The sequence below is a fragment of the Platalea leucorodia genome, assembly GCF_965183815.1.
Source record: "Platalea leucorodia genome assembly, chromosome: 5".
NCBI classification, from domain to species: domain Eukaryota; kingdom Metazoa; phylum Chordata; class Aves; order Pelecaniformes; family Threskiornithidae; genus Platalea; species Platalea leucorodia.
Window position 1 is genome coordinate 16,019,505 of NC_138827.1, and position 17,126 is coordinate 16,036,630.

The 17,126-nt window shown below is 44.7% G+C and overlaps 1 protein-coding gene across 1 annotated transcript; it reads left to right on the forward strand.

Annotated features, from left to right (window-relative positions):
• Positions 1-1,580: 1,580 nt before the first annotated feature.
• On the forward strand, positions 1,581-16,760 carry DRC3 (dynein regulatory complex subunit 3; the record flags this gene model as incomplete). Its single annotated transcript, XM_082314607.1, has 10 exons — positions 1,581-1,737; positions 3,145-3,261; positions 4,790-4,956; positions 5,670-5,816; positions 7,005-7,124; positions 8,039-8,164; positions 9,462-9,623; positions 12,544-12,675; positions 16,350-16,481; positions 16,647-16,760. The coding sequence occupies 10 exons, from the start codon at positions 1,581-1,583 to the stop codon at positions 16,758-16,760; spliced, it is 1,374 nt and encodes a 457-aa protein (XP_082170733.1).
• Between the last annotated feature and the right edge of the window lie 366 nt (positions 16,761-17,126).

A 17,126-nucleotide genomic window follows, 5' to 3' on the forward strand; every position in this document is an offset into this window, starting at 1 on the left:
CTCGCGCTCTGATTAGCAGCCAGCTTTCCCACCCACTCCCTGACCATTGGCGGCTGAGCCTGTCACGTGGCCGCCCTTAGCAACGCGCCTGGGCTTCCTTAGCAGCCGGGCCGGGTACCGCGGCCGAGGCGCAGGTGGGGGCCGGGCCGGGTACCGGGGGCGCGGAGCGGGCCTGGGGCCGTGGGAACCTGCGGGGTGAGAGGCCTGGGGGGCCGGGATCTGGGCCTGGAGGGGTGTCGGGGGAGAGGCGGCAGCCCGCCTGGGTCAGAGCCACCCTGACAGGCAGAGTCAGGGTCCCCGTCCCGGGGCCTGCAGGGCCAGGGGGTGTCGGGGACTTGGTGCTGCTTCCCAGGCCTGGGCTCCGGCTGGCTGTGAACAGCAGCTTCTTGTCTGGGTGGCCGACCCACTGCTCGCACTGACACCCACGTTGTTCCCACGGGATGCAGCAAGGTGCTGACCTCGCAGCACGATTAGCTCTGTGGAACCAACATTGACTAAAGAGATGACGGACAAATACAAGGAAAGTGGAAAGTCTGGCAGGTCAAGGATGAATAAACCCAGAGCCTGGGTCTATACTGAGCACAGCCATAGAGAGGTTTGGTTTGTTAATTAAAAGCCACAATGAGGAGAGAACTCGCTAAACCCTGACATTTATCGTTCCCATCCTCCTGTGCAAAAAATCAACAGAACGTCTTCCATAATTATAGACATCTTACGCAAATAAAAGTTTGAAGATTCAAGTCCTTTATACTGATTCATTAACTGTGCACAGTTCTAGAAAGATAAGTAGTCTCATTGCCTCCCAGGCAACATTAGGGATATTTAAATGACAAAGCCAGGACAGAAAGTTTTAACTGACAGAATTGTCTGTTTCCCAAAGCAAAGGTCTTTGTGTGCAGCACTATATGTTGACTGAACTGGACAGCCTTTACTATGGATCTGCATTAAGTGCCTTCTTCAGAATATCACTGTTATTTTTCATAAATTTTCCTCCTTCCTCAAATTTGTTTTCATTTTTATTATGATGTTGGTGTTTAAAATTTAGTGAACTGCTATTGTTAATTTTCCTATGCTATAAATACACTGTCTCTTACTCTATAAATCCAACCTGCCCATAATGGGAAATTTACCTTTTAAAACTAGAATAAATGGCGCACAGAGCCTTGAATATGCCCTTTTCATGAAGATGGGTTTCAGCAACAGGTGACTGTCATGCGATGGACCATTGCTGTTCACAGGTGCTGCACAGGGCCTCCTTTCCTGGTCTATTTATCTGGCCAAATACTGGCATTCTTCATGCAAAACTCTCAAGCGTGGTGTGAAGTTTGCAGGTGATCATGCCCAGCTGTTTTACAGTACTTTGGCTGTAGGGCTGTGCTTACAGTTGCATCAGTGACTTTGCGATAAAAGTCAAGTCTTTATTTGATATCAGCTGTGAGGTTTTAGATCTTCTTAATGCTCAGCCATGCTCTTAATTCCTTGGACTTGTCATGCCTGTTTAATGAATGTTGGAAATAGTGGCCAGGCAGTGATTTAATTTATTTTTCTTTTCTGTCCTTTAAGGCTGTTGCCGTCTAAAAATGAGTCAGTTATACAATAGCATTGAGCCAAATGTTATTGATGATGAAATGGTTCAGAAAGCCATTGAAGAGCAGTGTCCAGAGGACATAGGAAAGCTTGCCAAAATGGAAGGTATTAACTTTAAGGATGTGACAGAGCTACAGCTTAGTTTTAGAAGTGAGTATCAGAATATACACTTTTTTTTCTTCTTCTTTTGTTAGAGGTTAATAGAATTAAGCATGAAGTAGCTAACTGGCAATTAAACAATCATGATTAGCTTGGGTTTGTTTTGTGAAAAATAACATCTGGATTTACCGGTATTAAGTAGTTTCATTAGAGATAGCTGGGTGCTTTTGCTGATGGGTAACTTTAAAGCTGCTTAACTTTACGCTATTATTGTCACTGCTATTCTTATTTAACATTTATATTGTGGTGACACCTACAGGCCACAGGCCTATTGGGCCCTTCTGTACATGGACAAATCAAACCCTGGGCAGGCTCCGCCATTGCTGGCAATTATGTGAGAGCTCTTTGGTAGATTACAGTGATTACAGTCCAATACGGTGGCTTCCTCCAGTCATCCATAGCATTATCGCAGCTTGCCTCTTACTGTCAAACCAGTCATAAACTTGCATTCAAAAAATGAAAAGGAAGAACATTTGGCTCAATATTTGAGTATCTTGGGGGTATGTAATTTCATGGGCAAAAATCTGCTTTTGATTATTCATTGTGTGCTTGAGTAAAATAATGCATGTATTAGTTGAGTTCCTTAGAACAGACTCCCTTTTACCTGATCCTGCATGTATTTGTTTGCAAATACAAAATACAGAACTGTGTGAATATATTATGCATGCAATTCCTTGCTTTACTCTGCACTCACTAAACAATGATAGCAGCAGAGCAGCTAACAAAATCCTCTGGGAAGCCATTGCAGGGGAAAAGAGAATTGGGAGTGAGAATGTTCTGTATTTTCTGTCACCTTGGTCCTAATGTTTTGTTGTAGCACCTAACGACCTGCCCTTGTGATTCTGTTTTTGGAGAAAGCTAAATGCAGGGATATTGATTAGTTCTAAACTGCAGCCTTCACACAAAGAGTAGACCCCAACTTGCTCTCCTGTGATGAGAATCCCAGGAGCAGGAGAGTAATTTACCAAAGCAGTAGCTGGCCACTGCTAGCCTGCAAATGCGGAGAAAAGCAGAGTCTCATCCCAAACCTCCCTCTTGGAGCTGGAAAGGAAAATGAAGGTCAAGACCTCCTAGTAGTGGATTCACAAAGCCACTCCTGACTGCAGGGCTGTAGTCAGCATCCCCTCAGCGACTCGTTGGCATCGCTGATGAGTAGTGTGCACTGGTGCAGGACACTGAGGTTAACTGGGCTGTTTCATTGAAATCTCGTCCAGCCAGTGGACCTCTCAGCTCTCTAGGGCAGTCATCACACGCTGTCATAATCTGCTGAAAATCATTTTGGAGGTAAGACTGGACATGTTTTCCTTGTGCAGGATAGCGTGTCCGCTAAACTAAAAGCTGTCTCACAAGAAAAGCAATTTTGTTTTGTTTTGTTTTGTTTTTTGCCTGTGGCTTTAGATATCCTGCAGATTGATAATCTGTGGCAGTTTGAGAATCTGACTAAACTGCAGCTGGACAATAACATCATTGAGAAGATAGAAGCTCTGGAGAGTCTGGTTCACCTTGTATGGCTGGGTAAGATACAGGCATACGAGGCTGGATGCCTTCACAGGTGCAAAGTGATCTGCAATAAAGCCAGGATGTCACATTCCTTCTCGAACACAACTGATAGGAGGTTTCCCAGGGAAGGCTGTCAGCTGTCTGTGTGTTTCCTCATTTGACTGTCAAATGTCAAAATGCCTGAATATCAGAGCTGCAAAGCAATCCTTCAAATGTTTTAAAACTGGTTTTAATACATTTGGTGTGGCAGGAACAGGAAGCTGAGATTTCAAGGTTGTTTGCAGGGTTTGTACTCATATTTGGAGGTGACTTTCAGAAATATTTATGGAAACACCTCTGTGATTTAGAAGCCTGTATTCTGTTTCCCAAGCTAATGCAGGCATTTTGCGGACTAGAACCCACTATCTTTACCCCTATATGCTTAAGGGCTTGTCGTCATTGTTGTCCCAAGAAGTGCCCATCTTGCAGTCTTATGTGACTACTTACAACTAGATACTCAGGATGCTGATAGCAGCATCACACAGTGGTGCAGGTTTTGATGCTGGTCAGATTGGTGAGCTTGCTGCTACAGATTCATAGCTTAGAGCATTCTCTGGGAACTGCAGCTACATTGCTGGTTGGCAATGTAAATATATCCTCAGCCGTCTCTGAAAATAGCATGCAGGGCTTTGGTTCATAAGCACATCTTGAAATGTCTGATGGGTTCTTCCGCCCAGTTGTCTGCACTGTTCTGCTGCACAGATGACTAATGCACTTGTGAATCAACAGCTGATCACTACAATGTAAGCAGAGTGTTTTGAAGCACACTCATGGGTTTCATTTGCCCAAAGGCCGCGGTGGTTCAGCAGCTGCTGCGTAAGTGTCTTAGCCGTCCAGGGGCTGGGGTGATGCAGACAGCTGGTAACCTCATCAACCATCTTTGGACTCCTGAATTGCTCAGTACTGGCCTGAGGGCAAATACTGCCCTTAATCATGACGAATGTAGGTGTTAGGATAGATGTTCTGGCAGGATAAGAGGAAATTTCAATGAGTGAAATAGCTAAAGTGAGTATATGCCTTTGCATACCTCCACTGACAACAGGGCGATTGTGAGTGTGGGACTGGCATATGATGGTCCTATGGGAATGACCAGGACAGTGGGCATTGGTGTGGCAGGCCAGAGTCTGCAAGAAACAAGGCAGGGAGCGTCAAATTTGTCACAGAAATACCCCCCTTTTAGGGCATTTCCCCACCTCTTTTCTTATATTTTGGGTTTCCCCATAAGGTAGAAATCACTTTCAGGTTGTGCGTGTGGACTCTGCATGGAATACCGTCAACTGTTCCTCTCATTTAAAAGTTGCATGGAGAGTTGCAAGGAGATGTGAATGAATGACGATTTAATGCCGAGCCTTTCCTGTGGGACACTGAACACTCCCGAGGAAAATACTGTACATAAACTCCTAAATCAAGAACCAGGCTAAAAGCAAGGTCTGAATCAGGGCATTCTGCTAGAAATAATTTAACTTTTGCTTGTAAAACTTTTGATTTCTGAACTCTTCCTCAGACTTGTCCTTCAACAATATTGAAGTAATTGAGGGCCTGGATACCCTGGTCAAACTGCAGGACCTCAGTCTCTACAATAACAGAATATCTAAAATTGAGCACATGGACACACTGCAAGAGCTGCAGATTTTCTCCATTGGAAAGAATAACCTGACCACTCTGGAAGACGTGAGTGCTCCCTGTCTTTGCAAATGTTCCCTATCAAAGGATCAGATATTCTAAAACTGACATTTGCCACTGTGTCCGAGCCCCTCCTTAGAGGAGAAAATTCTCCTTAGGATTTCACTGCCTCTGTAGACTAAGTTATGGTTTTGGTAAGCTGTCCCGGTGTTAAGTGCTGACTACGGCTATTTCTCTTTTAGATTATTGACTCATGGGGACCCAGTTCTGTACCTGCTATCAGCGGTGGCAAAATTCCTATTGGTTCTCATGAAAGCTAGAAAAGGAATAAGTAGCTACATATGAGAAAAGGAGGGAGTGGAGACTAGGATTTATCTGGGGTTCTTCTGAGAGCAGCTTACCGATCTAAGACCCGTGATTTGTTCCCCCCATTCACCTTCTCTCTACACCCATCGTTTATATATTCATGATGTGAATTTAAGTATTTCCTTTCCTGAAAGCATTAGAAATAATTTAGAATCACAGAATCATAGAATCATAGAATCATTAAGGTTGGAAAAGACCCTTAAGATCATCGAGTCCAACTGTTAACCTATCACTGCCAAGTCCACCACTAAACCATGTCCTCAGATTAGTGTCGCCTGTGTTTGGCAGCAGAACAGGATATGTATTGCAACATAATTGTAATAAAAGCAATGAATTTCAAGGCTGTATGTTTCCCCAGCACTGTGAAGTACAGCATCTCTTTCCCCTCGGCATAGGTGATCTATCTCAGGAGGTTTAAAAAGTTACGCACACTGAATCTCACAGGGAACCCTCTCTGCGACGATGAGCAGTATCTGCTCTTTGTTGTTGCTCATCTTCCAGACCTGGTATATTTGGACTTCAAGCTCGTGAGTGACACCACGGTAAGCATTTCTGCATTCCCCGCTTGTGAAATTGGGCACCAGCATCTTACAGATCATTCGCTTTGTTGGTATGCCAGCAATATTCTAGCATTTGGGGCTAGTTTCCTGCAGAAATTAGGCTTACAGAAACACGCAGTGTTTATTCTGCCTCCACCTAACAGCTGTGAACCTGTAGGCCAAATTCTATCAAATCTGACAGAGAGGTAGAGGTGTCAGAGGCATGATGTCTTCACAGATCTTGTGAAAATCAGCAGCTGTGTGTGGGAGAGGGGCCTGGTTAATATTGCCACAGAGAGGCTGCAGTGTGATTGCAAGCCTTCTTAGAGATCAGAGAATCTCGGAGGAGATCAGTCTTGAGACATGGATCCAGGGGAAAGGAGGCTTGGTGGGCGTGCTGCTCGCTGAGCAGTTTGTTTCAGTAGCAGACTGAGGGACTATCCAGGCAAGCAGATGCCACTGAATGCACTTCCCGCTCTTGATTTCTGAGAACAGGACAGTGCATCCGCACCGGTAACCCACGGGACTGCTTTTTGATCCCAGGGCTCAGAGGAACAAGGGAGGTTTTTTTTGTTTGGGTTTTTTTTAGTAACTGAAGAACATGATTAATGGTAAATTTGCTTGGCACAGAGCAGCAGCTGTACTTGGAACATACTCTTACCATAGGACTGGAAGGGCTTTCCAGGCCATCGAGTCCAGTCCCTGCTCATGCAGACAGTACGTCATAGAATTGCATACTTAAATTTGTCAAGCTTCAGCTTCCAGCTAATTAGGTTCTTGCCCCTGCTACTACCTTGCCATCCACTCCTCCAAAGAGCCTTCTCCTCCTTCATAAATGTATTAAACTTGCCAGCTGATCAAATCAGATCTCAAATTCTAGAAGTCAAAACAGGGCCTCCTGCTAAAAAAGAAAAAACAACTCTAAAGATAAGGAAATGGGGAGAGAAAAGTTTCCTGGGACTGAATCAGCTCAGATGCATTGAATGCAGAGTCAGAGTAATGTGCCAACAAAAAATGGGATGAGGAATGGATTAGAAACTTCATTAGTAGTTTAATGAAAAGCCCACAAAGAAATGGAGATGCAGATGTCACTCGGGTGCATGTTCTAGAAAGATCAAATGCTTCTGCCTGGATTTGTTGAGCAATGCTGGATAATCTAATAAAAATATTTTCTTTGTTTGCATTTCTCAGCGAGAAGTTGCAGTTTTAAAGTATCAAGATCTTACTGAGCCATTGGAACGTGAGGAGGCTCAGGCCCTGGCTCAGCTGGAGGAAAACCAGGCAAAGCAGAAAGAGCTGGAGTACCACAAGGTATGTTTTCTTTGGCTGGTTGTATATTGTCTCAGGAGAAAGAAGCACAACACGTTGACTTCTCTTTTACCTGCTTGAAGATTTAATGAGAGGTTAACATCGACTGTGCTGAAACTAAGGCTAGGATTAATCTCTCTGATCTCTGAATCTCATCTTTTGAATGAAAACAGGAACTGCCGTGGAATACACATGACGTGGGGGAGCATAATTCATTTGGCTGAACAATGAAACTACAGATACAGACGCTGCAAAGCTAAATAGTAAATCATACCCGAGGATCTTATCAGCCTGACATGAGATTAAGAAAATTACAGGTCTGAAGGAACTGTTAGCATTTTCATGGTGCAGTGACTTTTTTTCTCCTTCACACTAAGTTAATGCTTTTCATTAGTTTTATGGTTAAACTCTTCAGGGCTTTCAGAGATCACTGTAGTCCTGTGAACAGACTGAAAACAAGACCAGGCAGAATGGTGCTTTCAGTATGGTCTGCCTCTGTGTTCCAGCCCCTTAGAAGATCAGACCGGCTGAAGAGCAGGGAGCGGTTAAGTGGCAGGGGGGGCACCTGCAGCTCTTCCCTCCATCCCTCCCCAAAGTCCACTGACTCCTTATCTGAAAGGCTTAATACCCTTGCAATATGTGGTTATGTGTGATGATGTCTTATATAAGATTAAACAGTGTTTTCTGTCCTTGGGCTAGAGAGCTCTAGCAGCAAAGCCACACGTGAACCAGGATGGTTTTCACTCCGGTTGCAGCGTGATTTCATGCCTTGGTTGGTATATCTATTGTGTTGGTATCACTGTATCTGCACCAGTGTTCCTCTGCTGGTAAAGTGCTTACAGGAGAGACACATCTTCAGGACTGGCAGAAGGTTGGCACTCTTTATTTTACTTACATTGCTCTGATTCTCTTCAAAGACAGCCTTTGTTGAGTACCTGAATGGATCATTCCTGTTTGACAGTATGTATGCAGAGGATACAGAAGCTGCCAAACTGGCTTACCTCCCTGGAGTGGGGGACCTGCTGCAGGCATATCCTTCCTGGGTTTAGAATACCTACAGCTAAAACGTAATGCCTTGAGTTAAGAAGGGGGTGCATCCACAGGGACTCTTCATCCATTGCTTTTGTCCAGGGCTGAAAGCTACATTGATCTAAGATCTGAGACAGTCTGTGTTCAATTTTGGAATGGTACCAAAAAAAACCACTGCAAGACCGTGAGACCGCTGACAGCTTTAAGGCTTGATATCCCCTGAAATATGAGGGCTACAAACAAATGGTTTATGTTACTGGCAAGCTGGCCAACCCAGCTTGAAACATCCCATTTGTAAAACCATTCGCTTCTATCATCAACAGGTCATGAGATTCCAGCCTTTTAAATTCTCACCATTGTAATTACCATATTCCTTTTCCTTCGCTTGAATCAAACACAATTTTGGTAGCCTTCTTTTCTGACCCTTCAAGAATCAAGGCTTTGTACTTTCTTTAAGTCTGGAATCCACTTAAAGTTTAAAATGAGATATAAGATAAATCTCTGTCAGTTAGACTGTAAGAGCACAGTTGCTAAAATCATGTTGAAATTGAAGTGGTAGGAGATAGGAACAGACTAATCAGAATGATATGAGTCGCATATCTCACAACCTGCCAGAGCTGGCAACATGAAGTTTTCAGGCCAGCACTTTTTTCTGATCATTGCTCCTACACGGGGGATCAGAAAGCAGACGCTTCTTTTTCTTTTTTCTTTTCTCATTCAGATTAATAGAGCATTGTCAAGGCCAGTAACTTGACCTTCCTTAAAATTGCATTACACTGTTGGGGAAAAATGCATCACGGCTTAACTACAATAGACTCTAGAAACAATTCCATTGCCAAGATAATAACAGAAGAAAAATTGACGTTATTTTTGTGATGCTACCAAGTCAGTAGTTTATTCTGTGCTCTGGCTGTAGGCTCCAGAGCTGTATTTATTAACTACACAGGCACTGTATTCACACTTGTGAAGACAGATAGGGATGTATGCTTCATTCCGCTGCTGTGTCAGAGAAAAGTCAGAGAAGTACATGTATTTCCTTTTTTTTTCCTCAAGGCCTTTTTCCCCTCAAGTTGCCACAGCTTTCTCCATACCCTTAAGGTAGCAAAATCCTATGCATAAAATGTGAATGGGTGACCCAGTCCTGCCACAGACAGAATACTTGGCAGCCTGCTCCCAGCAAGAACCACAGAGTTTACATCACAGTAGCTTGTAACTCTTGCCGCTCAAATTTGCAGAGCTAGAAGGAACATAGCATGTTGCTCCACTGAACAAGCGAAATGCCTTGACTCTGGTGTCACGTACAGGAAGGAGTTTGTCTCAGTTTGTGAGAACCTATTTAACTATGGTCTGAAAGAGTATGAAAAACGAGAAGCTGAAGTCTCTGATTTCTATGAAAGCCTTCACGAAGCATTAACAGCCAACCAGCAAGAAGGCAGGAAAATAATCCTAGACTTTGAAAATCGGAACAAAAGGGTAATGTTGTTATACTTTTGTTTGTTTGATACATGATTTCTCTACATCATATGCCAGCTTTTAATTTCACTGAGAACAAGGGTAACTCCATTAAAATTAGGAAAATTATTCTGGATTTACACTGCTGTAATAGGAATCCGATGACCTGGCATCGGATGGTGGAGGTTGAGAGGAATGGTGCAGGCTGGAACTCTTGGGAAGCAGCACGGCACGCAGCCGCAGACCGATCGAAGTGGAAGAACGATGTTCGCGCCTTGTGTGCCTCCTGGCACTGAGAGAATTCAGATCAGATCAGAATAGGAATCGGTACTTGATCCCTAATGGCAGAATCACAGAGAGGTTGAGGTTGGCAGGGACCTCTGGAGGGCATCTAGTCCAACCCCTCTGCTCAAGCAGGGCCACCTACAGCAGTAGACGGCCATCTCCATCTCCAAGATGGAAACTCCACAGCCTCTCTGGGCAACCCTTTCCAGTGCTCAGTCACTGGTCTTTCTTTCCATGTTTCGTACAGTATAAATCTATACCAAGAAAAACTGTTGTGTTAGCTAATATAATGTCCTTAACTAACATAATGTTAAAAGTTTTTTAGTACTTTATGTAGGAAAAGAATTTGGGGATTGAAGTTTCAACCCTTTGGGCAAACCACAACTGACAAGTTAGTGTCAGCTAACACTGACAGCCTTTATCTGTACTGGAAATTCAGCATAGGACAAAATTAACATGTCATAGTTTTATCTTATTGTCCACAAAGGTAAAGGTCCTTCAAGGCTTTACTGAAAAAAGTGACTAAACACGGTGGGTATTTTTCACTTTTTTTTTTGCCATCCAGAAAAGTCACCGGTTTTTAAGAAAATGGAAATGCTTAACCTTTCTTTTCATTTAAGTATTTTTTATGAAGTTGTTTTAAAAAGTATATAGAGATTTATCAGATTTAATGCCATTGCCCTTCTCTTCAAGGCCTCCAACAGCTCTTCCTTCATTGAAAAAAGGGGAAGAAAAAGAAGGAGATTGCAGGGTATTCAGCTTGTTTTCAAGTAATTTTCTACTTCAGTTCATTTTGTCAACAACAGCTCAAAGAAATTTAACAAAAAATTAGATAAAGTTATTGTAATGTATTTCTAGTCTTTTTGAAGTAGAAACTCTTTTTTTCATTCTGCTCGACTACAGCCACCCATTGTAGCTGCTAAGGGCATAGCTTCTAGCTGGATCCCTTTCTAACCATGTATAATAGATGGATCATTATTTTGTTTCCACAGAAAAAATAAGGGGGGGCTAAAGCCTGGTAACACTGTCAGCTGAGCAGAGTAAGGCCAGGACAACTGACACCAGGCAGAGTCACGAGCGCTGGCTCCCTTTGAAAACCAGGTCACTTTTATTTAGGTGCCTTGTCACCCGCTGGCAGCCTGCTGAGTCACGCTGCGCCCAGGTCCTTGAACCTTGCTGACTCACGCTGGCAAACGGACTCCGTCAGCTCTAGTCGGGACACGAGTTTGAGGCCTTATCAGAAGGCAACATATAAAGATTGAGATTCGTATTCAGTTAACTTGCATTGAATTCCCAATATATCTTCCATTTAAAAAAAAAAAACATAAAACCCCACAAAAACAAACAAACAAACAAACAAAACAAACAACAAAAAAACCCCAAAATCAAACCCAAAGAAACATGGGTGAGACCAGATTTTGGCCCTTCGTCTTTGTCCGATGACCTGCAGACTCAGCTATTGATTTGAGCTGCAAGGACAGGACAGTACAGCCAGTGTGACAGTTTTCATATAAATACTGGAGGAGTCAGTGTCAAAACTGAACACTGTATTTTAACAGCATTTCCCCATTCGTTTAAAATTGCTGGAGGAGTTCAAAAGGTGCAGAGGTCCCAGCAGACTGAAATCTCTAAGCCGTTCTTAGGGGCTGTTTGTCTCGCTGTAATCCTTTCATGTAAGCTTGGGTAACCTGTAAAATAACTCTGCTCTCTCAAGTTGGTTAAGGAGCGAAGAAGCATTAAAGGCCTTGAACTTTGAAGTTATTGCTCCCAGAGGTGTGGCTTGAATGGCTGGGGAGCTTTTTGAGCCTCCTAACTTGTTTATGTTAGAAAAGAAGATACCTTGCTCTCCCCTTCCCCCCTTTTAACACTGCAAAGTTTGAGTAATCATCTAGTCCATTTTCAGACACAAGCCTTGGCAATGATTTTTGTCAGAATTCTCTATTGTAGCCTGTTCCATTCCCTCTCCAGAGGAGTGGATTAGACATCTTAAAACAGGTATTTTTTTTTCCTCCTATTAACGTTTGATTGTTAACTTATTTTGAACAGGCTTGAAAATAATACATTGCTCAGCACAAGAGGATTTTTTTTTGATCCAAGAAATCATAAATCTTGTCTGATACAAAACTGACGTCAATATTTAATTCTGAAGGGCAATAAATCCTTGTTGTAAGAGGAAGGCAGGCAATGATAGGTATTCCATATTCAGAATACTAAATCCTGACCCTACGGAAGTCAATCAAGATTCTCCTTGACATGAAGGGGATCAGGATTTAGGCCTGCATTTCTTTCTACGAAGTAGTTGTTAATCTCTTCTTCATGGCCAGCAATGTCAAGAATCTAACTTTATTTTTTTTACTGGAAATGTGTCAGAAGGGGAACCAAAGTTAGAAGCGTAGAAGGGGCAAAGTCTTCTGCTGACTGGAGGATGAGGAAGCATTTTCACCGATTTCACTGCATTGCCCCTGGATCGTTAGCGCAGTAGCATACCTCAGCACTGTTGACTACCCAGTATGTAAATCTGGAGGCTTCCTGAATCATCACATTTCATTTCAGCTAATCAGCAGCAGGAACTTTTCTCACATATGTAACAAGTTAATTAAATTGCAATGGAGTGCTGAACACAAACTATAAGTAATTTATGTATCTCTGTGTTTAGAGGCTGGATGAGATTCATAATGCCAGTAGTTATGATATTGCTGAGTCTAAACGAGCAGAGTACAAGGAGGACATACTTCAGCTCTCAGAAGCACTCATGACCTTGGAAATGCTGATAGCTGACCAGCTGGAGGTAAGGGTCAAGCACATACTTGTGAGACTTCACATCCAGAATGTGGGCGGGTCATTTTTCTGTTGCTGCACCCCTCTGTTTAGTAGCCGATTGCACAAAGAGCGGGGCATAGGTCTTCCAGTCAGGCTAATGTTTTGTCTCCATCTTTTTCTTTCTCTGCTCAGAGTTGATCTGGGTGAGATCAGGCCCTGGACATTGATCCATTGCAACAGATTACTGTTTCTCAGAGCAGAGCACAGTATGTCCTTCACATCTATCCAAGCTGGTTTCCTAGACTTTAGAGAAAGGGACTTGAGGTCATTCAGTCATTTTATAGGTCTGCGTACAGAAGTCGCTGCATAGCATGGGGTATGCATTTGGGATTCTAGAGGTGTAATTCTTTGAAGCTGATCTTTGCTATGAATAAGATTACACACATTCCTGCTCAGCTTACTGCATTTGCTTGCATAATAGCTGCCTTTTTTCTCCCCAGACTTTTCCTCAAAAACTAGGGCAGGGCCGCTAATGTGCATCTTCATTAAAAAAAAAAAAAAAGTAATCTGTTTAAAAATCAGGAGGCAGGAGCTGTGGCCTGTGTGCAAGCAGATGCAGCAGTTTACTTTTGTGAATGTGCATGACAGAAAACAGCAGCTCAAAATGGATTCCTCACTGCATCAGGATTGTGCCTTTTAGTGTTTTCTGAATTGGTCCTCATCTATCTGCAGTCACTGATGGAATGAGCAGAAACATTCCTCCCTGCATGCCCTTCTGGATCTGCAGGATTCGGGTGGCTGTATTTGAACTGTTGTATCAAGACATTAAGTGCAACGCTTCACAGCTTCCCCATCAGCTGTTTTTGAGAGAGGTAACAGGCAGCAGCAATTTCAGTTTCTAGGGACTAAAACAAAAGCTGCAGTAAGCCCAGGCATTGGTTATGCTTCTGACAAGAGGCTCTTCATACATACAAGGAGACTGCAGCATGGCAGTATACAGGAATACAGCACTCTCCATGCATTACTTACATGAGGGTGAAAAAGGATCAGCTGGCTTGATCCAGACACCGGGTAAAGGTATCATTCAGTCAGCTTCCCTCCAATAAACTGATTCTGATTTTCTGTCCCTGAATGAGGAAAGAAGATCTTGCAGCACTTTCAAAACACTTTAAATGCTTGAGGCGGTGCAGTTTCTGACTGTGCTAATAACAGCAGTGAGTCCAAATTATAATCGGTTGTAGATTCTTCCTAGGCTCCGTGACTCCCTTTCATGTTTATGCAAGTTTTTGTTGTAATATTTCCTCTTTCTCCCTCTGTTAAGGAACTAATAAAGGATTTTAAAGAAAATATTGCTGTCATAGCATCAACATTCATTGAAAATGTTAAAGGGATATATCCTTTTGACAGTGCATTGGCCTGGACCTCCCAGTGATGTACGTATATCTCACTTCTAAATCCAGAAATGAGCCATCAGTATAGAATTAGATTTTTTTTTAAATCAACAGAAAAGGTCTTTTCCCAGCATTGCAGGAATGGTCATTTAAGGTGCCCAGCTTCTTTCTGTGGAGACTCTGGACAGCACAAAAGGATCTAGGTTCTTCTGTGCTGACGGTCTACAGGACCTATGCAGCTTTCTCCTGTTGGGAATCTTCCTTTCTTCTCCACACAGCCATGACAAAACTCTGGGAAGAGCTGGTTAGACTGTTTTCTATGTACATTCTTGCCATAGCAGCCAATGAAATACCGACAATTCTTTAAATGGCCTTCATTTTTGTGTTGTTGATGTCTTCTGGAACAAAGTGAGATGAGAATACTGAAGTGCTTCAGTGACAGGTTACACTACCTTATATAAAGCTGTTGGCCTGGTGCAAATAATTGCACCGTATTCAGAGGCCTCCCTCAATTTCCTTTCCAAACCTAGGCCCACTCTCAGCTCTGCGTAATACACGGCAGCAAGGATGAGACCCAATGTGCGATTAAGAGCAGAAAGTGTATATCCTGACATCACAGCAGCTTCTGGCAGCAGCCAGGCTCTTTCCTGCAGAGGCCCACTGTGCGGATGCTCAGTCTCTAGTTACAGGAGGTAATTTAATCTCTACAAGTGAGTCGTGTGGTCAGCTTTTTCCTTAACCATCTTCTGTACGATGACCCAGTGCCGGGATCTGGAAAACCATTACCATGAAAAGCTGCTAGACATCTCCATCACCGCACTGGAGAAATCAGTCAAGAATGAGCTTGACGAGGATTTGCCAGCTGATGTTCGAATGGTGAGGGCACCAAAAAAATTCATCTCTGCTAGGGAGTTGGCAAGAAGAGGACACAGCCTCTTCTCAGAAGGGACAGGGTTTCCAGGAGGCTCGATACAGCTAAAGCCATGGCTAAACCAGAGCATAACCTCCTCCTAAGAGGCCCCAGCCGCTTGGCTGGACATCTCTGCTGACCAGGACAGAGGATAGCTGCACTGCAGGTTTCCCTGGGCGCTGCCAGAGCTGGTGGCAGTGGCCCAGGAGAGGTGCTGAGGAAATCTCTCTCCTGCCTCCAGCACAACTCACTTCTCTGGCTGATTTCCAGACAGCCCCAACCCAGCAGGCACTTAGGCACTTGCAGCTGGTTTTGTTCAGATTCTCCCTGCTCCCCCAGGAGAATCCGAACACCGCTCCGACTTCCTTGCACAGGGGCTCTGTTTGCCTCAGTGATTTCAAAAGCCCTCCCTAGAGCTCCCCAGCCCATGAGCTGATCTGGAGGCAGGACATGACATTTCAAATGGAGCCTTCCAAGGCGCCCTCAGTCTTGCTGTGATACCAAAGATCCCAGGAGCCTTTCAGAAAGCACAAAGATCGGTGCAGTGCTCGTCAGCAATGCCGCTGACCTTTTTGCCTCCGTTATTCCTTCATTTAGTGGCTAAATGACTCGAGTTTTGCATTTGCTATGGTTTTGCTCTGTCCAGATTATCCCAGCCCCCCCATTTCTCCAGGTAATCAAGAGCTGACAGACACAAAACAGACCCCTCAGCCCCGCCGGGGGAGCTCCCTGCTTTATGGCCTGTGCAGATGGCTGCAGTTACGCACCGTTGCTGTGCACCCATTTTGCCTCGCTGCCATCCATTTCCACGGAGAAGCAATCTTCATTTGTTCAACAGCTGCACTTGGCTGCAGGAAGAGAGTCATTACGGTTTAGCGAAGCCACCCTCTATTTAGAGCCACAGGGGAAGTCACTGCTTCGATTAGAAGCTGGGACTCTCCAAAAATGAAGATTTACAGCCAGTGCCACTAGTGCAAGAGACCCTTCCAAGCGCGATTTTCCACTTCCCGCACCTGCTGGGCCAGGCGTGCTGGAGCATATGCAGCCTTGCTTCAACACCAGCTGCCCGCGGGGGCCTGCCATGTGCCGCAAGGCAGCCCTGCCTGCAGCAGAGCGCTCAGCAGCAGGCATGTGCTCCCCGCTCCGGCAGGTGAGGCTGAGGGTGCTGCCTCAGTTTCCCCACCCATACTAGGGATAAAAATCCATTACACCGTAGCGAGGCCCCGACACATCCTCGCGAAGGGTAAAGCACTGGATTCATCCTGATGACTAGGGCTTTGTCAGTCAGAGGGCTGATCTTCTTCCCCTGAGCACTGCCGTTACTGTGCCGCTAGTTCTGAGCTCCGCTGCTTTCGCTGCGCGCCCGCCCCCCTCCTCTCATCCGGTCACGTTACCTCCTAGCTTCTTGTGGACAAAAACACCATTGTCAACGCAGCCAACGCGTCCCATCGCATCCGCCTGCTGAAGATTGATAAGCGAGAGAGTGACATCCTCAGCAACACCTACCGCTGGCAGGCCTCTGTGACAGAGAAGGTAAGAGACCCTCGTGCTCAGGGGGATGGGGCACAGACAGGTCTGGGCCAAGCGGTGGGGACACTGCTAGGAAAGACGCTCCCTAACCTTTGCTGGAGCCCTCAGTGCTACAGCAAGGGACCCTGACGAGCCTGCAGATTCACTGCTTGGTTTCAATCTGTTCAGGCTTTCCAAAACGAGTTCGACAGAAACCGAGACCGTGTCAAAGAGATCGTTCAGTACATCGACGATCTCCAGGAGGAGCTGGATAACATGGAGATCCTGGAGCCAACGGAGTAGGTCTGCCACGGGCTGGGCAGCCGCCTTAGCTGGGGGCACACAGGACAGCCCTCCGTGGCAGCACACCCCGCAGGGATGGCTGCCTCTCTATGCCCAAGCTGCCTGGGACATTTCAGGCCAAAGGCATATTTCTTCCATCCCACCATAAACTGCAAATAAAAGATACTTATTGACTCTGGAAAAGCATATGAAGCTCTGTCTCTTCCATCATGTCGGCATGAAGCCCGTGCAGACAGAGCTTAGACCTGGTCACAAGGGGTTATGGATCAGCTGTGAGCTGATTGAACCAAATCATCGTAGCATATCATGCCTGAAAGCTTTAGTACCTGCAAGCACAGTGGCAGGAACCTGTGAGCCACAGGCACG